General features: G+C 35.6%; 2 protein-coding genes across 3 annotated transcripts in view; one reads left to right on the top strand and one right to left on the bottom strand.

The window, feature by feature from the left end:
* LOC135198353 (piggyBac transposable element-derived protein 2-like) overlaps positions 1-804 on the bottom strand; it is a 36843-nt gene extending 36039 nt beyond the window's left edge. The window contains exon 1 of the mRNA XM_064225917.1: positions 519-804. The gene's annotated coding sequence lies outside the window, so the exon portion shown is untranslated. The remainder of the gene's footprint in view (positions 1-518) is intronic.
* Positions 805-1273: 469 nt separating this feature from the next.
* The window catches only part of LOC135198529 (uncharacterized), a 294467-nt gene continuing 270388 nt past the window's right edge, over positions 1274-25352 (top strand). Inside the window, exons 1-3 of one of the 2 annotated variants that reach the window (XM_064226190.1) lie at positions 1274-1349; positions 3352-3415; positions 7726-7791. In XM_064226190.1, coding sequence (XP_064082260.1) covers positions 3404-3415; positions 7726-7791 — 78 coding nt within the window. In that variant the 5' untranslated portion in view covers positions 1274-1349; positions 3352-3403. Of the gene's footprint in view, positions 1350-3351; positions 3416-6117; positions 7212-7725; positions 7792-25352 lie in introns of those variants that run through there. The other variant, XM_064226191.1, reaches the window with a different exon arrangement.

Raw genomic sequence — 25352 nt, 5'->3', positions numbered from 1 at the left:
ATTAGAAATCGTGGACCCATCGGAATATATTTTCCTTACTTTGCAAAATAATTATCTTTAATACATTGAATAAATCTACTCTATTGTAATGTAATTTATTTCAAGTATAGCACCTTTGAAAGGAAATGTTATTTATTGTTAAGTAAATAATCTGGCCTCTGCATATGGCAATATTTCCATAACGAACAATGAATTAAGAAACTACGCCAATTCTTCGTTGGCCGTCTGTACATGCAGTGTGTCTGTTGCAAGCATGGATGAAAGAGGTTGGCTGAATGCAGTGATGATGGCCTTGAGTTACTAAATGGCGACGGAGCATGCAACTGCCCAGTGATGAAACAGAACAACCGATCAGGGGGTGTCACGTGATCACGTTTCCTATGGCAACATACCGACATTATATAGCTTGATGCTGCAGGCAGTTTCAGCGTTGGAATGATAAGGCAGACTCGCGAATATTAAGACGTATATGATAAAACAGGCCGGCGAATCATAAAAGCAAAACTGTGTTTACTTACGGTTATTACGATTTGATGTTGAGCTGGATTCCGCCATTCTCGATTGCAGGCTGCAGCATTACGTCACAGCCACACCCTTCCTGCAAGGTCGTGTAACATCTCCGCTCGGTAAACTAGTCCCCATTGTTTACATGATAACATTAAGTAACCTGCTCGTTTTGTCATATTTATACGAGAAATTACCATAATATCAATAGAGGTAGCTATAAATATCGTGGCTAACTCATTATATGCTGTCCTATCAGAACAATGTTAGGGGATAAACTGGAGGCGCTTTTGAGTGGACGTTTCGCTGCAAATGGCAGTATACTACTAGCCAAATAAATTAGTATTGTATTTTTTAATACTTCTGGGCCTGGAAATTAGTGTTGTGTTTTTAAATATCCTACTACTTGATGGGCAATATCCAAACACATTCTCGATTAACAGTATGGGTGGATTTTACCCAGTACCCATATCCAGAATTTCGCCAAGTTCACCAAGCCTCGAGTGGAAAGTATTGCCGACCTACCATAAATGGTTTGCCTTCCAAACCATTCGAGTCTCTTCAGGGAATGTGATGATTATGCACTCTTCACCTTAACTATTCATATTTATGTTTTTATTAAGTTCTGGTTAAGAAAATTCTTTATATTGCTTATAGCCATTAATAGAAAATTGCATATATATAGTGCATGACACACTTTGGAACTACTTTCCTGGGCGTATATACATTACACGGACAAGGGTAACCGGTAACAGTAACAGGGTTCATCAAAGGATAACTCGACTACAAAGTTGCCGAACGGCATTTTTCCGTGTTCCTCTAAACCTTAATTTTCACCGATAATGGTAAGTGTGTAACACCAGAGACTATTCTGAGTAAACATAAAATATACGCAATTCCAATTCATGAGAAAGTAATCGTATGGAATCGTTGAACTGAACATATTATCACATTTAGCGTTAAATTGCCAAAGGAACCGTATCCAGTAACTGGTGGAGTTGAGTTGGTATCCGATTTCATCTTGTAATATGGATATAATGGAAGAAACCAAGGAGAGGCTCGTGAATTGTGTGCTTCATTGTGTATTTGAGCTGTAAGTGCGCTCTGTTCCTGTACGGGAACTTGCTTCCAAGGAAGGGGTTTCGGTGGTAGCAGTCAGTTTCAGAAAAGTAGGCACTGTCTTTGTAAATGGCGCCATTTCCCCTCCCAACTGCACCTCTTTCTGTAGGCCTATGTACTGCTCGTCATAAAGTTTTGCTCAGTTTAGTGCAAGTTTTGATATCATTCCTGGAATTTACTTCTTTTATTTTTAAAGAACGAGGTCTACTTTTCAGAATATTTACTAATTTTAAGTGCTTGCATTCATGGAATGGAAGAAACATTTTCACATAGGCCTAGAGAATCAATCAGTAGCAAATATAGTGCCTTTTACCGTTGTCTGGCACTCATTCTCGAGCAGACTTTATTCGTAGTAACTACGCAAACAAGTCCTATCAAAAGCCTCATCCTTTATATCTTATGAAAAAAAAAAAAAAAAAAACATTTCCTGACAGAATTGGCTCAGCAGACCGCTTATACAACATGCTCAACGTGCCTACCTTAGAGTTCAAGTTTTTTCATAACTTTTTCTTTTTCACCTGTCCTGTGCCTCGCCCCATCTCACATTCACATTGTAGTATAGTTTTATCGACTTGCCAATGTTCATGTATATTATGGCTTCCATACTTCCATCAGCCTTATACCAATGCTTCATCTTCCCGGTTCCAATGAGCCGCACATTTACTCACAACTAACTTCTCCCGCTAACACTAAATTTTACTTTTCAGTTTCCTAACACAAGTGTCGTCGAAGACATCAACCATTCTCCAGCCCCCCCCCCCCCCTCTCTCTCTCTCTCTCTCTCTCTCTCTCTCTCTCTCTCTCTCTCTCTCTCTCTCTCATGCGTTGATTGGCATTCTCCCTTTTGCAGTTAATGTAACTAACGCATAGGCCTATGTCCAACCTTAACCATTGGCACGTGGTTTTCTTGCATTAAGTAATCGAATGAATATTTTACATCTACTCTTTAAAAGAGGACTCCAGCCCAAAGAGACGAAATGTTACAGATATTTGATCCGAAGTAGCACATATGTATGGCAGCAATTGAGCAATTCATGCCTCGGTTTTCTTGCAAAATTGCAGGTTTGGAAATTAGCCAAACGTAGGCCTACTCTTGTTTTTCTGGTTGAAATTATCACATCAACATTGTTCACGTACTTCCTACATAGCTCAGGATTCATGAAACTATCAGAGTAACCATAAATAGCGCAATCTCAATGGAGTCATGGTACGTATGAACCCTGAAATTTCCAAAACTTGGTTGCTAGGCAGAAGTAGTCAGTGAGCCTCTATGACTTATTCGGCTTTGCCACCGCGGAATCAGAGGAATTTACTTCTGGTGATATAAATTCATTTCTCGATATAATATGGTTCGGATTCCACAATAAACTGTATGTCCCGTTGCCAGGTAACCAATTGGTTCCTAGCCACGTAAAAATATCTTTAAATTTTTCTATGATTTATTAGCTGCATATGCAAGTACTACTTGACAACGTGCTCAAAAGAGGAGAAAACGGGAACCGTTCCGTAACTACTTATTCCACAGGGGCAAGTGCATTAAATTACTCTTGCGTGTATGTGCTTGTATATGTTAGAAACTACTTTTATTTTTATTATAATGCTTGAAAATTCGTCCAGCGAAAAATATACATATATTTAATTTTGACAAAATGTGGGACATACTTAGGTGAATATTTTATAATTTACGTTTTTGTTGCAATTGTTTTCACGGGGTTTTCTCTTTTACAGCACACAACGAAGAATTTTATCTTGCTAACGCGAGGATTCAGAGTTGGACAGCATGAATTGTATTGTGAGTACTTTAGGAGTTAGTTTTGTTCTCCTTCAGTAGATTTACATGTAGTAAGGGGTAATATATATATATATATATATATATATATATATATATATATATATATAAATGCCCCAAAATATTACATTGCATATTTTATTCTTTCGGTGCATTGCTGTTGAAACTTTCTTTGGCAAATTAAAATAAAACTGCCAAAAGTGGATTTGCTGATGAGTATGTTCTTCAATAGTTATTATATTTAAAACTTAACGCGCATAGGACTATGCTGAAACCATAATTTATTCTCACTTTTCTAATGATCTGCAGTTGCACGTGCACTTGCATCAACATACACATGGGATTACCTGATAGGTTTATAGTTCCCTGGTGGAAAAAGCCCCTTAAAAGGCAAATAAACCTATTCCTCCGTGTCCAGTGGTGATTATCAGAATGCTTCATCAGAGAGGTTTGAAATAAAACTTCATTTTCACCTCAGTGACTTTTACGAAATCCGAAAAATAAAAAAAATCTTTAAAAAGCTGGAAATGGGTGGAATTACAAGGGGAGAGCTTCACTTGCATATTAGTGAATGCAATTGTCTTTGGCAAAAGATTTATAGACTGATTGGCTATCATCTGGCACCAAACTACTGGAGCCTCTAACACCAAGGTTGACAGAAAAGTGTAACGTATATTGAAAAGGTAAGTTCTGATTGGCAAATGATAAAAATAACCATTTCTATAAATGGCGATGTGACAGAAGGATGGTAATGATTACAGGGGCCTTGTATTAGTACCATATTTTGTAAGGATAGTTCATTTATAGATAGTGTTCAAGTAATATTTATGAAAGAGGTATGTGAGAGTTTGTGAGTAAAGTTTATTATTATTATTATTATTATTATTATTATTATTATTATTATTATTATTATTATATTATTATTATTATATACGTAGTTTAACCAGACCACTGAGATGGCAATCGGCTGTCATAGGGCTGGCCTATGTGAGTAAAGGTAAAAGCAGTCTGGTTTATATGAACCCAGAGAAAGCTAGCAACAGATACACCTTTTTTTATGAAACGGAACATTTTATTATTATAGATTTTAGTTGAGGAGTGACTTGGTGAAAAATAACCTACATTTTTTTTAATCAAAAATCTACATAACTTTAATTTGAAAAGAAAGCAGTGGATGCCAGATAGGAATGATTTGGTGGACGTAAAGACAAAGTGAGGAATGAGAGATTTAAGTAAAGGTTAAGAGGAAGGTGATATAAATTTTGCTGTAGTATTTGACGGGTCTTCGTGAGAGTGATCGACAGGTACCAAGTAATATTTATACGAGAAACGTTGAGTTTGTTGATAATTTGAAATTCTTGAGTTGTTTTAGTATTTTACTCTACATTCAAGTTTAGTTTTATTTTTTCATACAGAATGAGAGTTCTCTTATGGTGGTTCGGCAAAAAAATGTGCAGTGTAGGATTTTGATTACCTTTATATTTTCGAAGTAAATTGGCAATTTTATAGCAATTCTGAGACGATTTTTATCTCATCATATGAGAAACATAAGCCATAAACGATACTGGCTAACTTATTGTGTTAGCTTTTGTTAGGGAAATGTTTCTGATAATTGGATATTATGATCTGGTCATAAACAGCTTAAATTGAAAGGGTGGAGGTTGCTTTTAAAATTACAAGCAAAAGTCTGAGCTGGACCAAAAACAGCTCAATCTAACGCCAACAAAAATGACAGTTTTATAAACCTGACTATTTCAAATTACAATTATCATACTAAAAGAAATTTAATTATTTTCTTTTTCTTCCAGGTTTGCTCTCTCGGTAAGTTGCCTTATACCAATGTGCTGCTGGAGTTTTGGAATTTATCTTGAATAACATCAGTTTATCAGTTTATATTTTCTTCATCAAAGAATTTCTGAATCCTAGGACTCGTAGTAGATAGAATTTTTGTTGGGAAAATACTTGCCATTGATATTTACCATTATTGCCTCCATGAGCTTATGTATTGGTATGTACATAGTTATATGTGAAGCAAATTCTGCCTCACGTGAATTGGTTATACCTTGCATTATCACGGCGTCTGCGACCTTGGGGATAGGTGACGCTAGGTGATTCTCAGTAAGTCAAAATTCGTTAATGACCATAGTTGTCGCGACGCTAGATTGTTTAAACTGAAGCAAATATGAGTGAAACCTAGGATTATGAAGGTGGATATGGTATGCACTTGCATGCAATTAGGCTGTGTTGCGTTATATGAGAATCAGTTGCAGTGTATTGTTGTACCGATTCTCAACCATGATTCTGCTGTGTATTATATAGCAAAACTGTTCCCATACACATTGGTTATGCTCAATTTTCTATTTATTTCCATGGATGTTATTGTTTTTTGTATTTTTTTATTTTTATCGTGGATTGTATGAAGTATTCCTGTGGTGTTTTATTGTTTCATTATAAGCTATTTTATACATGTTTTGGTTTTTGTGTGTAATTATGTTTACTGATTATTCTATATACCATTTTTTCTAATGCTCATTATAGATTATTTGTTACTGAATTGTAGAGTTACCGAACTTGGTTACTCCAGTAGCACATGGTATAAAGCATAGGTTGTCCAGAAAGTTCATAAAATTCTAGCGTGGGATCTCATTTATATCGTAGTGGAACTTCTTTCCTTGAGCATTCTTCTGTGTTTTAATGCAGAATCGGGAAATACCTAATATTTTGCTTTTGTGAATTGTGGCAAATTTTGAGTTATTTTTCTTACTCATTATTATTTAATGTCTGATTCATGTTTGAACTGTGTTTCAAGTGGAAGAACGTTTAATTGGTATAAAAAGAATTGCATAATCTTTTAGATTTTCTTGTATTGAATTTTCAATGACTGTGACCGTAAAGTAATGGGAGAGAGTTCGTCCGGAATAACAGGTTTAAAGTTTGATGCGCATGTTGCCCTTTTGAAGTAAATATAGTAGGTGATTGCTATTTTTTGTAACACATTCTGGATAACCTCTCTACTCCAGTAACAACTATATGGAACCACAAAGGTATGGCACCACTTTCTGTATTTTAATAATATAACCCTTATATGTTTCTCTTTCAGCATTACTGCGAATTTAGTTATTGTTTGCGTTGCGCCGAGGATCTCGTTTAAAGTAAAGCGAATTTCGGTATTATTGTATGGCCTCGTTTCGGTTTTCCGTGAAGTTCGTGGAGCTAAGTGACTGTAAGAACAGTCGATCTCTAATTAATTCCGGGACGTGGAAATTTCGGATTTGTTTGCTGAATTGTAGAGTAATTCGGCGTCAGATCTTCAAGCATCGGGTGACCACACTTGGATTTGTCCAAGAAATGGAGATCCTCAAGAAAGAAGAATGCAAACTAAAAGATAAGTATTTTTCATGAAGGACATTTATTTCTGTATTTGATACATATCGTAGAATCATGTAAAGGCCGTTTAATTTTAAAAGTCGTATGAGGATTTTGTAAAGCGTAAGTTGCCGATATGTGGAATCTAAATTGCATTTTACTCCCTTGTTAAGTAACCACTATGAATGAACAGTTGAGTATTATACACGTCTAACTTGTCGCAAATTTTCATTAAATGAAAGCTTTTGATAGTAAAACATGAATCGCAATTCGTATTAATGAAATTTTCTTCCTTGTCTCTGTGTAGATTTCATCTGCTCTTCGCAAATGTTTTGCCGTTCCTAATCCAGTTATCCAGCTGCGACTTAAGAGTTCAGTGAGTTTGTATGGCTTAATTCAGGCGTCTTCAGTCCGTTGGTTTAGGAATTTAAATGTAAGTAGTTTAATGAATATTTAATTGAATGTCAGTAGGACTACGTAGTCACTAAGCTCAAATAAAACTCAGCTCGTAATTTAATCTTGTGCTGAAGGCAAAAGCCATTGGGAAAATATCGATCACTAGTGTAAATGAGGCTATGGCAACTATGCACTGAACCCCAGGGAGGGGGTGGGCAGTTAGTTCCGCCAATGTACTGTAGGTCCCTAACTGCAACCCCCTTCCTTCCTTTTACTGTACCTCCATTCATATCCTCTTACTTTCCACCCTCTCCTTGCAATTGAATCAGTGCAACTGCGAGGTTCCCCATTGTTACATCTATGAAACCTTTTTACTGTCAATTTCCGTTTCAGTACTGAATGGAGTCAGGTCCCATCGCTTGGTCTTTGGCCTAAATTCTATGTTCTATCCTATTCTTCATAAAAAAAAAGACCCATACCTTTCCTTCATTTGTAATAATGGATCTTAAAAATCAGATTCTAATACCTATTTTATTCTATTTTCTTTACAGTTTGCACATGGGTGTGACATGACGGTCCGCACGCATACTGATCAGACGAGGGTCATCATTTTCAAGGTAAGTTAACTTAATAAATATAGGGAGTTCTTTGGGTGATTTTTATTTAATTTTGAAAAATGTAAATACGACGTTATCATGCAGTCAACTTAGAGTAATTGTATGTTTAGAGGTACAGTGACTTAACATTCATGTGAAACTTCGTTTTTTTTTTACATAAATATTGCTGAGAAGTAATGCAGTAGTATTAAGGAAAAAGTAGACTAAAATATAAATTTAAATGTATAACAGTACTATAGCGGCAATGGCTTTCAGTTGTGTGGAAAAGAAAGTTTTCGAAACTGAATTTCGTTATTGTCCAGTTTTATTTATTTACTTTTTTTTCATGGTAACGGGTTTCTGTTGAGTAAAAATTTACATGGTCACACCGACGCTAGCATTTTATTGCCATCTAAGTTACACAACGTCTTTGGATGATGCGAAATCCATAAGCTACAAATGACTTTTCTCTAATTTACTTTCTTTCGTGGAGGACATAATCAGGACAATAAAACCTCTAATAAATTATGCTACAGTCCTTCCCCTTCCATCCCCTGTTCTTTTCCTCTCCCACAAATTCGACCAAACACGTTCGCCATAAATTCCTCCCAAATATCTATTTCTCTCCTTTCTTGGTGATCTGGTCTAACAAAATAATGTAATTGGTGTAGAGTTCATCTTAGTGTAAACCTGCGGGCACGTGACCTGAATTCCTGCCAAGCCACCGAGGGAAGAAGGAAGAAGGGAACCTGTGGTCTGGGGGAGGTGGGGGGACGGCCGGATGGGTTTGTGTTCCGGCGCGCTGGCTATCACTTTTTCGGAGCTATATCTCTGGATATCGTTACCATCGTAGTCTTTATCGTACGATATTTGTATTTCTGATGTGATGGGTGGCCATCTTTCTTGATTTAAGACCCCGTGATGGGAGTAGCCCCTGTCATTTGCTTTGGAGAGGAGTTTGATTTATCGGTTTGTTTTTTCCTGTAAATGGCGAAGACGAAGGAAGTTGACGCCACCTGAAATTTCTGACCTTTGAAAGTTTATTCCCCTTCTCAAGTTCGGTTTGCGTCGGGAAGCGCTGTAGCTTTTAGTTCCGAGGATTCTTTTATTATATAAACATATTTATTACTGTCTTTGAATAATGTAATGAATGGGAAAAACTGGCAACAAGACTCTGTGAAATTGTAAATTGAGATATCTTCAAATCGCGTTTATTGTAATATATTTTTGGCAGCTAACCACGACTATGAATACAGAGCTGAAGTATTTTACAATTTACTGTACAAAATTAAAGCTTCTCCAACCAACCTCCGGGTAAACTGTCGACGACCATATAACGCATTTATATATCAGTGTATGTATCGGTATTATTTAAGTGATCTGTAACAATTTCTCTCTCTTCTCTCTCTCTCTCTCTCTCTCTCTCTCTCTCTCTCCTCTGATATCTATATATATATATATATAATATATATATATATATAATATATATATATATAATCCTGGTGTGTGTGTGTATGTATGTATGTTTGTATGTATGTATGTATGTATGTATGTGCAACCGATTACTGAGCGCCCTCACTTAGAGACAGGACTTTCCGTACACTGAGTGGGGCCCCTACCTACCTACCTACCCACCTACCAGCAGTAGCATCATCCTCATCTTCATCATCGTCATCATCTTGTGATGGGTTTGATCAGAATGGACTTGAGAGGATCAAAGCGTATTAATATCTCCCCTGATACCTTTCCAGCCAAGAGCAGTAGGATTTCCAACGCTGGAGAGATGCTCTCCACCAAATTACCTTCCTTGTTGTCTATATCCTTTTTTTATGTATTCTTTTTTTAGTATCATCATTATTATTCTTCTTAGTCTCGTTCCTTTGTTGGAAACTGGTTGGTGCGCTTGTTCTTCGGCAGTTTAAAATACTTCCGGAAGCTATTCACGCGTCAGGTTTTGACGAATACGTAACGAAGAAGAAATTCTCTCTCTCTCTCTCTCTCTCTCTCTCTCTCTCTCTCTCTCTCTCTCTCTCTTCTGCCCGTTTTCCTCTCTCGAGGTTTAATCTTTGATCTTGACGATTTGTCTCGTAAGTAATAAAGACTTGTCTTGAGAGACGATGTGATGGTGTCGGTAGATATTGAAATCCTTGTGTTCTAGTCAGCTCGTTAGCTAAGTGTTCACTCACGGAGATAAGATCGAAGTCGATTTATGGAACACGTGCATAATATTGAGTTTTAGAGAATTCGGGAAGTAAAAGGCTGTGAAAATAGTCTTTATATGAAAGTATAGAGGATTATTTTTGCATGTTTGAAAATATCGTCCCTCTTGTTGGCAAAATGGTGAATATGTAATTTTCCTCTCTCTCTCTCTCTCTCTCTCTCTCTCTCTCTCTCTCTCTCTCTCTCTCTCTCTCCTGCATCAACGGTGATTTTTATCACCACTTGTTTCAGCAAAGTATCACTCTGTCCCACCATCCAGGATGTATGATGAGAGATGGAATCACTCAATACTTACAAGTGTCTGTCTCTCACCATCCAGGATGTATGGTGAGAGAGACACACTTAAGTGAAACAAGAAGATTTTTATTAAATCATCGTCGTTACAGATAACTAAGACACTTTGCCAAATCAGGAACTAAAGACAGGCTTTATTACTTGTCCATGAAACTAAAAGCAACGGTTTTACTGAGAAACAAACAAAATCTTATTCTAAGAAGAAAAGGAGGATAGGCCTATCAGTTTTACGGTTAAATAGCCCTAAACCTAATTCACTGGCTTTAGTCTCGGGGAAATAATCCAGCCAAAGTTTGCCTACACTTATAATAGCCTGACAGACCATACGCACGCACAGAAAGTAAAACTCACGTACGCATCTGAAGCTCTTTTACATCAAAATAATGAATAGATATCTACGATTATTTGTGTGACGCGCATTCCTTGATATATCTCAAGGCAGCCTTTTCCATTAGGCTTCCATTTTTTCAATGTGGAAGGAAATTTGAGTAATATGGACTTTTTTGCTACAGATTTTTTTCCCCATATTTCCAATATCGAGATTTCGCCCCCCCCCCTTTTTTTTTATATCTGAGGAACCTCTTTCAGTGGCTATGTTTTTATTTTATTCATCATTGACTTTGCTTACCCAACCTAAAACTGTTCGACAAAGTTTTCCCCGAAAATTTTTCCATATGTATTCTCAGCGTGCAGGCTCTTGGCGGGGGAAAAAAACTGTACGGCGCTTCTTTTTCCTTATTTTTGGCTTGTATTTAGTTAATGAAATTTGCTGTTCGAAGTTTATGGAGGATGATAACTTAATTGATTGTTTCCGATGGATTCCAGTGCATGTATAAATTTTTGTCATATACCGTGACACTTTTATGTTCGCAAATATTAATCTACAAATATCGCTTAAGATCCAGTTCAATATGCCTCAGAAATAACTTACACTGAAGGGGGAAATCATTACTGATAAATGCTTCATCGTCAGTGTAATTTGGACCGATGGCTTGGTGTCAAGGTCACTGTGTATCCTTGTTTCTAAACCTTTCAGCAGTTCGAATCCCATAGATGACGAAGGACTTGTCAGTTATATTCCCCTCGAGTTCATGTTGCTCCTTAGGTATAATGAGCTCTATATTGAACGTTATTTGTGCCTCAATCTTTTATACATATAGATATAGAGAGATATATTATATAGATATAACATATATATATATATTAGAGAGTATATATATATAGATATATTATATATATATATATGACATATCTATAATATATATATCTACATATATATATGTATATTTAGATCTATATCTATATATAGATATAAGACATATATATATGTCTGATATAGTATATATGATAATAGTATAATTGTATATGTATATATGGATATATTATATATATATATATATTTATATAGTATGTATATATATATATAGTATATATATTATATATATATATATATTATATATATATATATATATAATATATATATATTATATTATACACACACACATACACACATCACATATCCACAGATGAAAAATAAATCACGTGCTAAAGTGATCATAATCATGTATATATATATATATATATATATATATATATATATATATATATATATATATATATATATATATTATGTCTGTGGGTGTGTGTGTATCAGTCAGAAATGAGGACAGTTTGTCACCTTGGCTTCAAACAAACGACTGCCCTTTCACGTAACCTGGGTTTTCCTAAACAAAGAGTACTGTCTCTGGTAACCCTACTTCAGCTTCCATTGCCTCAAGATATCAAACTACTTAGGCCAAAATTTGTCCATCACATTATCATGAAACCCTGACAGAGAGGGGAAAAGCATCAGTTCTTAATGAGTTTATTGCTAGGTGTAAGTATAGACAAGTAAGTTGGTAAAATTAATTTGTTTTACTCCTGTCCAACTTGTTTTGATAGTAGTGTGCCCTGAGGGTTGGGGGAGGGGGGGGGTGTTAGTGCCGTCAGTGCGCCTCATGCGGTGCACTGTAGTCATTACTTAAGGTTCTTTGCAACGTGCCTTCGGCCCCTAGCTACAACCCCATTCGTTCCTTTTACTGTACCTCCTTCCATATTCTCTTCCATCTTACTTTCCACAATCTCCTAACAATTGGTTTTCCTCATGTTACACCTTTCAAAACTTTTAATGTCCTTTTCCGTTCATCGCTTGGCCTTTGGCCTAAATTTTATATTCGCTTCTATTGATAGTTGTGAGTAACATTATTATTTGAACACATGTAAGTCCGAGAACACGTTAAGGTAAGCGGCGGGGGGAGCATTGACAGAATCCAGTTATGCAAGGCTGAGAGTGAAATTCTGGTTCTAGTAGATTCACACTTTGTGTTATAAACAGCAGTAGCAACGATGGGGTTAGCGCAGTTTCAGAGGAAAGTTGATATTAAATGAAATATGCTTTCATATCTTACCTGTGGTATTTAAACTATTTAGTAATTGTAGCTTTTCCCTCGTTTTAATTATCCTTTAAGGCAGATCTTACACCCATCATACTAAATTATTTGTTCTTACATCTTCAATGGATACAGATTGTTATAATATATATATATATATATATATATAATATATATATATATGTGTATGTATATATATATATATATATATATATATATATATATATATATATATTAAAAGGAACCCATAAAAACACCAAAATATAGAGAGAGAAGTACTATATTTCAGAGACTACTGTCTCCCTCTTCAGGTAGATGAATGAGAAAAGTTACAGAATAGGTGGTATTTATACCAAGAGGTCCATCCACAGGTAAGCCAATTTAGGTCACTCCCACTGATAATCTTCCTTTTATCTTCTTAAGCGTTGGATGAATGAAAACCTTGTCGGTGATATCTGAGTCCCATGCTCCCTTTGAGAGATTCATTACCTACGTCTCTTTAATCAAGGCCGATTCCATCATTTGACTCTTGTACCGGCAGTTGCTGCTATAGATTATATGTGACAAATTCCGGTTTATTCTATGGTTATGTTTATTTATATGGTTGAAAACAGCTAAGTTCTCTTGTCCATACCTAACTAACTGTTTATGCTGTATTAATCTCTGGGGAAGTGACTTTCCCTGTAAATCTGATGTAAGATTGGTCACAGTCCATGCATGGATTTCGTAAACGCCTGTGTCCGTGGGGGATGTCTTTTGTTGGACATTAATCAGGGATTTGGCCAAGGTGTTTGGGTAAGTAAATGCAGAAGTGTTAGATTTTCAGAGGGTCTGGATCACTGTCTTAATCCTGTCCAGGTGTGGAATTTTTATTTTGTTTTTAGGTGTCTCTGGTCTTGTCTTGAGGGGGTCAGTAGAAAATCACGTTTGCTTTGTGAATTGCAAACGTAATTTTCTACTGACCCCCTCAAGACAAGACCAGAGACACACCCAACAATAAAATAAAAATTCCACACCTGGACAGGATTAAGACAGTGACCCGGACCCTCTGAAAATCTAACTCTTTTGCATTTACTTACCCAAACGCCTTAGCTAAATCCCTGATAAACGTCCAACAAAAGACATCCCCCAAGGACACAGGCGTTTAAGAAATCCCATGCCTGGACTGTGAACAATCTTACATCGGATTTACAGGAAAATCACTTCCCCAGAGATTAATACAGCATAAACGGTCAGTTAGGTATGAACAAGAGAACTCAGCTGTTTTCAACCATATAAATGAACATAGCCATAGAATAAACTGGAATTTGTCACATATAATTTATAGCAGCAACTGCCGGTACAAGAGTCAAATGATGGAGTCGGTCTTTATTAAAGAGAGGCAGGTGATGAATCTCTCAAAGGGAGCATGGGACTCGGATATCACTGACAAGGTTTTCATTCATCCAACGCTTAAGAAGATTAAAGGAAGATTATCAGTGGGAGTGACCTAAATTGGCTTACCTGTGGATGGATCTCTTGGTATAAATACCACCTATTCTGTAACTTTTCTCATTCATCTACCTGAAGAGGGAGACAGTAATCTCTGAAATATGGTATTTCTCTCTCTATATTTTTGTGTTTTTATGGGCTCCTTTTATATATATATATATATATATATATATATATATATATATATATATATATATAGATATATATATATAATATATATATATATATATATATATATATATATATGTGTGTGTAATGTGTGTGTGTGTGTGTGCGTATATAATTAATATAAATATATATATATATATATATATATATATAAAATATGTATATATGTATATATATATATTATATTATATATAATATATAAAATAATGTATATATAAATATATATATTCATATATATATATATTTATAATATATATATGTTGTCGTGAGAATATTGTTTTTGTGAGACTAATATATATATATATATATATATATATATATATATATATATATATATATATATTATATATATATGTAATATATATAATTGTACATGCATACCATACATATATATATACATATACATATACATCCACATAGGAAAAGCTTACGCATTTCAATGCATGTCCTTATGGTCTCATTAAAGTATTGGCAAACTATTGGAACTTCGTATTATTCAACTCCGGAAAAATTTGGTAATAAAGACGTTGTTGAGAATGAATGAAAAAAAAGAATATGTCAACAAGAGAGAAAAATCTAATTCAGACAAATTAAAAATAAAACTTTTTAAAAAAACTGTTCCTTTACATATCAAGTTTTCATCATTTTTCCCCAGTCGAAAACTTTCGGGCTTTGAAAGCTAACCAAACCCCCATCGTCTGTAGCCCTCTACTTTTCATTTTTTTCTTCTTTCTTCTTCTTTCAAGAAGGAAAGTCCTTTACCCTACCCTCCACCCTTTCTTCCCTCCCTCCCTCCCTCCTAGCCTTCCCTCCAACGCCTCTTCCTCAGAATCGACCAAGGCAACCTGGTGGAGATGAAGGAAAGATAATTAAGCTAATGCCCTTCCTTTGTCGCCTCCCTCCGCAGTCAACATTCTCTCTCTCTCTCTCTCTCTCTCTCTCTCTCTCTCTCTCTCTCTACGATGGGTTTGGGAAAAGGACTGATGAAGATGAAGGGGGTAATTGGGGAGAGGGTCTGTAGAAGGTGGTGTGGGTGACCTGCAGGCGGACAGGCGGGGGGAGGCGTTAGGTGGCTGTAGGGAGTAATTGGCAGGAGAAGGATGTGCGTAATAGGGAAAAGTAAAGAGGGAAAAGCTGTGCGTATGTGTTATCTATAGGAGGTAGAGAGTGAGAAATGAGGACTAAAGTGACTTGCGTCCTCATATGCAACTTATTGCGATGTCTTGCAACTGGTAGAAACAAGCGTTGATACATATTCAATTGCTGGTAGTTCTGCTGGTATTATTATCATTATTGTTCAATAACAAACTTGGTTTAAACTGAATATTTCCATCGTTGTTTGCAGACAGAAGATTGATTAGTGAAGTTTCATTGATCTATATTATTATTATTATTATTATTATTATTATTATTATTATTGTTCACATTCACTAATGAATTTAGCATAGACTGAATATTTCCATCGTTGTATGGAGACAGAGATAGATTAGCCAAGTTTTATTGCTGCATATTATTATCTTAATTATCATTATTATCATTATCTATCGATACTGTCATCGTTTTGGCAGCTACATAAAAATTTTCAAAGCTGTAATATAATTACCACTGAATTATTTTGTGCAGGTGCACCGAACTATAAGAGAATAAAAGCACTTTTTCAAGAACAACTCCGGGTATAAAGTTACAGATTCATTCATTTGTTTATTCAGGGAATAAAATTACTTTTTTTCATAATCAGGGTTTGTAAAGAAAGGGGAAATAGGCTGATGGATGAAGAGTTGGAGAATGGTGGAATGTGCTTTGGAAACGAGTCTTAGTTCATTCTTCTTCTTTCCCACTGTTATTCTTACTTAAGGGGTCGGTTGCCTGATGCGCCTTCTCCTCTGCCTTCTATTAAAGGCATCATCATCCACCAAACCTGTTGGTTCATTGGCATGACATCAATAATCATGAATTACTCGAGTAAAAGAAACATCATTGATAAATCCGTACTCATAATGTGAATAACGTTTTGTTTTGTATCAGGCAATCGTTAAAGATTCTGCAATTTGGTATCAAAATAATGATAAATGTTAAGCATTATTTTTCTTCATTTTGTTCGTTAGTTTATATATCTCTCATTAATCAACTCGGATAAAGAGGTTTGACGGTGCAATATATTGCATGTGCGCACTCGCATGTGCGCTTGAGACAGACAGGCAGGCAGAGGGGGGTTAGTCGCGGAGGCAGTGTATGCTCTTAATTTAAGAGGATTAGTCCAAATTGGAAATCTCAAGGATTGCCTGTATATTGCAATCCATTCGAGGATACACTCCAAGCCACCCGTAATAAGCTTCAGTAAATGTTTAACATTATAACTTCAGTTTTGTGACCTTCCCTAACCTCCACTTTCTATGTATGACGATACCTGCACATTTAAAGAAACTGTTAATTGTCTTAGAAAATTTAAATTTAAGCGTTTATGAACAATGGTTTTTTCGTTCTTTTTTTCACGTTCTAACTGACCTAAAGTGCTGAGGTCCGGGGATGGAAGAGTTTATATATAAATCCAAGCATACATACTACATACATACATGCATATATGTGTGACAAATTTTCATGGCTTCTGCTATTATTCTATTTGATCAGGTGGTCTCGTTTTCAAGGTCATTGTAACCTTTGTTTCTATCTTATCTAGTTACCTGTAATTGACTTACCCATTCACAAGTTTCGTTCATGTTTAGTTAGCATCCCAAGCCACCTTCAAACTCTTGCTGTTAATCTTTTCACTTGACCTGTAATCCAACTTTGTCCAAAATATTCATTGCAATTTTAACATTTAGGAAATGGACCTTTTTTTTTTTATCGTCCGCTGGCTTTCGCTTCTCTCCTAAGTCGTAAGACGTGATCATAACTTCTTACTTTTAACATTTATCTGTAAATGTCATAACTCTCAGATTGTCGTAACATTAAGTCTGATCAGTTTTCTTAGATACCTTTGGCCATGCAAGCATATTCATAGTGCATCGCCTATTTTTTCTGTATGTTTCATTTCGATTATGCTCTGATTTATATTGCTTCTTCAGCTCAAATTCTCTCGCGCCAGAAATTTGGCCATGAACAACAGGTAAGACACAAGGAACTCGTTGGAAAATTTCTGGGAACAGAGGTTATTGTTAGTCTTCAGAAAGCATGCTTTGTATATATAATTTGTATCATGCTTACATTTACGGAACGTTGAATGCTACTGTTAAATTACATTACCAATGCTCTTGAAATTTTTTTTTTCCTGTTTTCAGTTTGGTTTATGTTTCCGTTCTTGTGTTCTACGATCATTTTCGTCTTACGCGTGTATTTCACCACCATTACATATTTCATCTATGGTCTTGATTGTTCAAGATCGTGCTTTTTGAGTTGGCGATTAAGTAAGAAAAAACTTGGTAAAAATAGAAGCATTTAATGATCAGCTTAGATTGTCCATCAATAATGTTTCCAATTAGCTATGGGGTCCTTTTTCAAACCTACTGAGAAGAAAGGACGCTGTATCGGTAAAAAAAAAAAAAAAAAAAAAAAAAAAAAAAAAAAAAATAACACTCAAATATCTGGCTCCTGTGAAGAAGGATTTTCTACCGGAAAACCAACAAGCCAGAAATATTGAATTGGTGAATGAACTCACTTGAACATGGTATCGCAATAATACAAAAACGTAATGCGAAAACGTAATCATTCTTATGTAGGAGAAGACGACTAAAAATATTAATTTTGTTATTAGAAATAGAAATTAACTAAGAATGATAATTATGTTATTAGAGATGGAAATTAAGAAAAGAAAGAAGGAATCTACACAAGCTGAATGAGTGGAAGAAAGGAGTGGAGATAGGCACAGCGGCATAATAATTAGTATAATTTTCGGAAGTAGGAAGGAATAGAAACGAATAAGAGACCTAATTTGTTAATGAGGTGAATGGACTCGTAACGATTTTCAAGTGACAACGGTCTTATGCTATTGTAATAGAAAGAGGGTTCGAGTGACAATGCGTGCCATGCATACACATGTATACATACCATTTGGAATATTCCTCTAAGCCTAAATCAGTTTCTGATACGGGCTCTCCTCCACGCACGTTCTTCTCTGCAAGTCTTATCGAGTTTCCACCCTCCGCCTTCCCATCCTATCCCCAACGCCACATCTATCCTCAATACCCCTTTCCTCTCACCTCCCTCCCTTCCCTTCCCTTCCCTTCACCATCACCCTTTGGCCCTCATCAGCATGGGCCCCCTAACAGGTTCTCGGGGAACTGTTATCTTGGCCCCTAGGGGAACCTTAACAAAGTCATTTAGAGAAGTCCGCCAGATTTTGGTCTTTCCACGCCTCCTCTTAATTCAAACTCCTGGACGATTCTACAACAGAGATTAACTCATCTAACTTTGCTTCTATGAATATCTTAGGCTCATTCCTATTTTATTTTTGGGGAGAAACTTTCGACAAGAACTTTTCGAGATGTAAATCCTGGCGGCGTGTTTGATTTTTTTGTTATTGCGCGAATGTTTCTCTGGAGGTCTGTCGTCTTTCGTGCGCCCAAGTTTCAAAATTGCGATTTCCCAAAAATGGTTTCAGAACAGTTTTTCAGAGAACGTTGGACTTTTTTTCATTTGACAAATAAATCACTTGGAAATGTCATGTTTGGGTTTATCGGGCCCAATACTTGTGAAACATAAATTTATCATCTCGCATTTTGTTTTATTCAGATCAGACAAATTAATATATATATATATATATATATATATATATATATATATGTGTGTGTGTGTGTGTGTGTGTGTATATATTTATATATATATATTATATTATATGTATACATAACGAGTTGTAATTTATAATGCCTGACAAATAATAAGTTACATTTTAAACGAATTGGAAACTAGCTTCATAACGAACTGTATAATGGATTCAAGACCAATGGCTGAAGAAGAAATGGGTATTTTTACCTGATGGTTTTTGTATTGAAAAGGCCGGAGCTTCAGAATAGAAGGCGGAAGGCAATCTAGAGGCGCAATCTCCAAGTGCCTAAAGAACGAGCCTGAAAATTTCCTGCTGATTATCGCCTCATTTGAATAAGAAAGAGGAGTAATGGGGTCGGGAAGAATTCTTATAGCAAAATGGACCGTTGAGAGAAAACGCCCAAGAAAGTCATTTTAGCTAAGACCCCCAGAGAGAGAGAGAGAGAGAGAGAGAGAGAGAAAGAGAGAAATTTTCAAATTAATTTCAAACGCCACGGAACCCTACCGTGGAATCCTCATGTAAATTGGATGTCCTGTGCCCTCTTCCATTTCCCGTACTGGACGGACACCCGCGAATCCCTTTGTCTGAGGAAAAGGCAGAGTCGCCATACCGACGGCATTCAAGCAATCCTCGCTGCCGTTTACTTTTCGGCTGGTTGAAGCCGGAAGTTGGTGAGGATGTCTTTCGGTAGTTTGGAAATCTCTTATTCAATTTCAGATCTTTATTCATATGCAATTATATATAATTACACGAATTACAAATATTTTTCTAAAAATTACAGACAAAATCTTAACCAACACAGAGAAAGTCTAAAGTAGAAATAGTTTCATCTACTTCATAGCAGGTAATCATTGTGTTCTTGCAGTCTAGCTATTCTTTAATCAAATTGATCCTTCAAAATATGTATTAATATATATATACATATATATATATATATATATATATATATATATATATATATATATATATATATATCCTAGATTGGTGTTAGAGTCTATTATATTTCTACATGATGGTGTGGATCTTTCGGCCTCCAACTATATATATATATATATATATATATATATATATATATATATATATATATATATATATATATATATATATATATATATATCCTAGGTTAGTGTTAGTCTATTATATTTCTACATGATGGTGTGGATCTTTCGGCCTCCAACTATATATATATATATATATATATATATATATATCTTATATATATATATATATATATATATCCTAGATTAGTGTTAGAATCTATTATATTTCTACATGATGGTGTGGATCATTCGGCCTCCAACTATTAGTTTAATGTTGGTAATGGAGTCTGAAAAGACGGAAGCAACTTACAGTCTTTGATCATCTGAGCAGGCATCATGGACTAACTGTTATTAAAATTGGTCTTCCTTTAGAGATTATTTTAATTGTTTCTTTGTAATGTGAGGCTGTAGTCCTGTTTTGTTGATACATAAATTTTAACATTGATTATCCTCAAGCAGCTAGTTCCTATTTTCAGTGTTATTTAAGGAAACCTATGTGATTTCATTGCGTCGTTGAACAATGTAATATAATTGATAAACAGTGTTCTTGTTAAGATCCAACGCAAAATATTGTTCCAGATTCGAGGGACTGTATTAATGTTAAAAGTATTTTTGCAAGTGTGTAAAAGACTCCAATATTAGGATTCTGTTTAAATCTGCATTGCCTCAATTTGCACCGCTTTAATATTCGGCAATTGATTTTGATCCTCAGTGATGCAGTCGTTTGAAAAACATTAAAAATGTAATTTTGAAAATTACCATTCACAATTGACGTCTGCAAACACTAGAAAATTAATCTTGTCTGGTAGAACCTAAAAAGGGGCTTGATTCGAAAATAGTGCAAGTCCTCTTAGTTTAGATCGTTCGTCGAAAAAAATCGTCAAATTTCAATTGCTGAAGAAACTGCTGTGAAAGTAATTTGGGAAGCTACACACATCCCTTCCTAATTGTAATTGATGGAGGCAATTACCAACTTAGAAAGAACATGGGAACTTTAACCTCAATTCAAACTCTTTCCTTTGACAATTGAACGTAAATTTCCTGCGGCTCCGATGTTCTATTTTGTTTTATTAGCAGCAGTTAAGTACATGAACAATGATTCTTATCCTTGTTGAATTATTGACACAATCCTCTCCTTTATGATGAATAATTCACTCAGTCCCCTCCATTTTTTATCGATTAAGTTCTCACAGTGCTCTTCCCTTTACTATGTTTCTTTAAAAGTTTTATACGCTTTTATTATTTATATGTCATCTTTCATTCTCCTCGGTTTCTCTTCATTGCTCAGTCCCTTGGGGTAATAAATGGGACAGCACTGGTCGGTAGGTTATAAATGTTATAAAAGCGTCCTTCGAAGGAGTTGGAGGTTCGCGAAGAGAGAAGTGCTGGCTAGCTAAAGTTTATTTCAGTATACTGGAATTATGCGTCGTTTCTTAAAGATCCGTGTCACACTAGCGTTAATCCTTGAGTGGCTTGAAAGGCTGTAGTCTCATAAAATTTGCGTGACGTTTATTTTTTCCATGAGAATTGAGCAGTTGCTTTTTACAGCCGGTTTAACAATGGGGATTCGTCTGTTTATGACGGAGGTTCCTTGCTCTCTTTATATGCGATGCGTGTCTTTATTCGCAAGCGGGAGTTGAGCGTTGAAATTTAGAGCTTTTGCAGTTAAAAAAAATCTATTAATTATATATAGGCTCTTATTTATTTTCGTTAAAAGTTAGTCATATTCCAGTGACTGGAAAGACTTTCCTATCCAGGTTTACATGCCGTGTTGATTTCAGTAAGCAAAAAATAGTTTTATGAACATTTAGTAAAAACAGGCCACTATTATTGATACAAAAAAAAATCCAGTTCTCTGCAGATATGCATGAAGCGTTTATTTTCGTAGGCAGGAATGTATCATTTTATGTACAAAAAAAAACATTACAGGCGTCTTTTTATGATGAAATAATTAATTTTAAAAAATAACAGGCGTCTTTTTGTGATGAAATAATGAATTCCATTCTCTCCGAATATGATGAAGTGTTTATTTTCGTGAGCAGGAACTTTGCTTTGGATTTCAAACGCGTTGTGACAATGAGAGTCATCCTTTAGTGAATTGGAAGAAGCCATTCTCGTCAAATCTGCATCGCTCCGAGGGCGCTGTGTGCGGTAGAATCAGAAGGCCCGTAAGTCTTATTCATAGTTCAAGACGAGACATCATCTCCTAATGTCAATGTATTCCTGACTAGTAAAACTTTCCAAGGAGATGAAATAATTCAGGCGACAAAAGATCGAGGTGTCTTTTGTCTGCGGGTTTTTTTTTTTTTTTTTTTTTTTTTTTTTATAGCACCGAGATCACCAAAATGTTTACAATGCAGAGTATGAGATTTAAGGCTTTGCGATATCACCGAGAATTGTTTACTGTTGAAAAAGAGATGCTATGGAATTTTTCTTTATTGGGTTAGTAAGGTGGTTCTCAAGATGTTTGTCTGAATTAATTTAATCCGTCAGTTACTTTTAGATTTTTTTCGTTTGTGTTTTACCTTACAATTCTTATCGAGCTTGGCTTCAGATGGATTACCTTTGTGCCGTTTATATTTATCTCTACCATTAGGCTTATTCGTTTTCGTATACAGTTTTGTTTGTGTTCTTCGTTTTATTTGTCGTTACATTTCCTATTTTTTATTCCAAGATAAGATATTTTTTGTCACACGCATTCCCCCAACCCTTCTGAGAACTAGTTCCCAAACGGTTTGAGACTTTTGACTATGCATTCCAATCCATTCCTCTTACGCCCTTTGGTATGAATGGAATGTAGCGCCCTATTACGTCATCTGGCGAATTCCTTGCCCTGGTAAAAATTGGTCCTTTTTTTCGCCTCTTGTATTCGACTTTATTAACCAAGCTAATGTTTCACATATAGAGAGGCAAATGATTCCGTTGGTGTTTGATTATCTGCGTACTACACTGTTTTCTAGGACACTAGCTTAACAAACATGTATTGATTGAATTTGAAACCGTAAACTGGTAGAGTCAGACGTGTACAGATATAATTTTAGTTACAACGTGACTAAACATGTATTTATTCATATCACCAATATTTGAATGTTTGGGACTCGATATTGAATTGTTCATTCTGTGAAACACAACCAACATATACAATTGGCTAATCTTCATCCATCCAGTGATGTGAGGTTGCTGAAAATTTATCGGTAGTCCCGTGAATCTAGAGTAGACACATGCATCGTGGCATGCATTAAGCCTACAGGAAACGATAGAAGCTATAGGTATAACTTAAGAGCCAATTGCTTATTACAAGACAACTTTGATATGGTTTTGAGTCCCAGGCGCGTAGAGATTAAATTTAGTGCAATCCTCGACTTGCATAAAGACTTTGTAATTAACTAACGTGAAGTTATAAACTTAGTTTCCACTGGTATTTAACATGGTATGGTGATTTGCAGGTGTTTTTAGTTAACCTATTTCGCACTTCCTTGATATTCCAGAGGCCGGTATTCTAGTTAATTGTTTTATTTATTGCAGTCATTGTTGCATTCTGTATAGTGTGCAGATGACGGAACTGCTCCATTTGCTTAGCTACTCTACCTAGCGTGAAAATAAATTTCTACAGTTAGTGGTGTAGTCTAGTCAGAGAAGTATAAATCCAAGCTCCAGTAAAAAATAAAAGGCTATTAATTACTCGTTTTGTATCGTGTTCTTGCCAAATGGGTAATTTTGCAATGGTAATACTTTACACAATGATTCTGAGTATATGCTTAGACTACCAAGTTTTCGTTTTCACATTGTGAATAATGTAACATTCCATTCCGTCTGAAATTCAGGCATTGCTTTAAGTAGTTTTAAAATCTTTAGAGATTGTTTTATTAATCCCGTAAGGCTGCAGATTTATAGTGGTACCATTTATTGCTCTTATCCAAATATTATTCTCATATTTGGATAAGAGCATCCCATGAGCAATGTATTTTCGATAAAAATTCTTCAAATTTGAGACGATCTCTTATAAACACCGTTATTCTGATAGAGATATTTGTCAGAAACTCTCTTCTTCTCCTTTTCATCTTCAGTGTCAATATCTCAAAAAGAAGTGAACGCTGCTGACTCTGCAGGAGGCCTCCATGTATATTTCATTGAGGTGTCGTGACCTCATACCGCCCCTTACCAGTGTCTTCATTCCGGTTTTTCCGGAAAGTTTTGGAATGGTTTTCCTCTGTACGAAACCTTAGGCTCATATTTTATAACTGGCTGTACTTGAGTAATTGCGGAGCTGTGCTGTATCTATTCTAAGTAAATTATGTTGCCCTCATTTTCGTGTTCAAGGTTTTACAAGACAGTAGCTGCCTATGTTACCCAAAAATGAAGTAAATAGAGGAATGCAAATTGCGTTCAGTGTAGTAAGATATGTTTGGCAAGCACTGTACTATTCAGATATATTTGCTTTTGTATCTAATCTGGTTTCCATTTTTAGGAATGTGTGGTCTTTTATACGAGAATGGTAACTTGTGTTGCAAAGTAAAGGTACTTTTGGTTTGCTGCTGAATTTTTGCACATTTTTTTCTATTAAAAATAGGTAAAATTTAATTCCACCCATTGAAAGAAGACGAGTTTATAAAGAGAGGTACTTTAACGAAGACGTACAGCTGGAAATCGAATTTCTCAAGCATCGTGGTAGATTTTTTTTTATTTAATCAAAAACTCTACCCAGTGCGACTGGGATAGAGAAATTTATTTGAGAAAAGCCTGTTGTTTCTCTGTCTTGATCACATGAATATCACTTCTACCATTACCATCATCCATCATTCATGTCCGTAGCGCATGTCTGTGTTTGTGTGTCTCACTTTCTCTAACCACCCCCCTTTTTTTCTCCCAGTTCCCCTCCCTATATATATATCCTCCAACCCTTGGTATTTCCAAAGTGGGCAATCCGAGACTGATGCAAAAGAAGTAGATTGTGCAAATATGATAAACGAGGAAACGTCTCGCCCATAAATTACTCGGGATGTGATTGGCTAAAACGGAAGATTTGGCCAATGAGAACACGGGAAAGATTTATCGTGCCTTGATTTATCGCCGGACGTGGAGGGCTGACATATGTTCCCTAGAGAGTAGATGAAGATTCAGAAGAAATATTATTTAAGAATTGTGGCTTTTTTTCATTCTTTCTTTCTTTACGTCATG

The sequence above is a fragment of the Macrobrachium nipponense genome, chromosome 22, assembly GCF_015104395.2.
Source record: "Macrobrachium nipponense isolate FS-2020 chromosome 22, ASM1510439v2, whole genome shotgun sequence".
NCBI classification, from domain to species: Eukaryota; Metazoa; Arthropoda; class Malacostraca; order Decapoda; family Palaemonidae; genus Macrobrachium; species Macrobrachium nipponense.
Note: the sequence above shows the minus strand (reverse complement) of the source record. Positions and strands in the feature narration are given on the sequence as shown.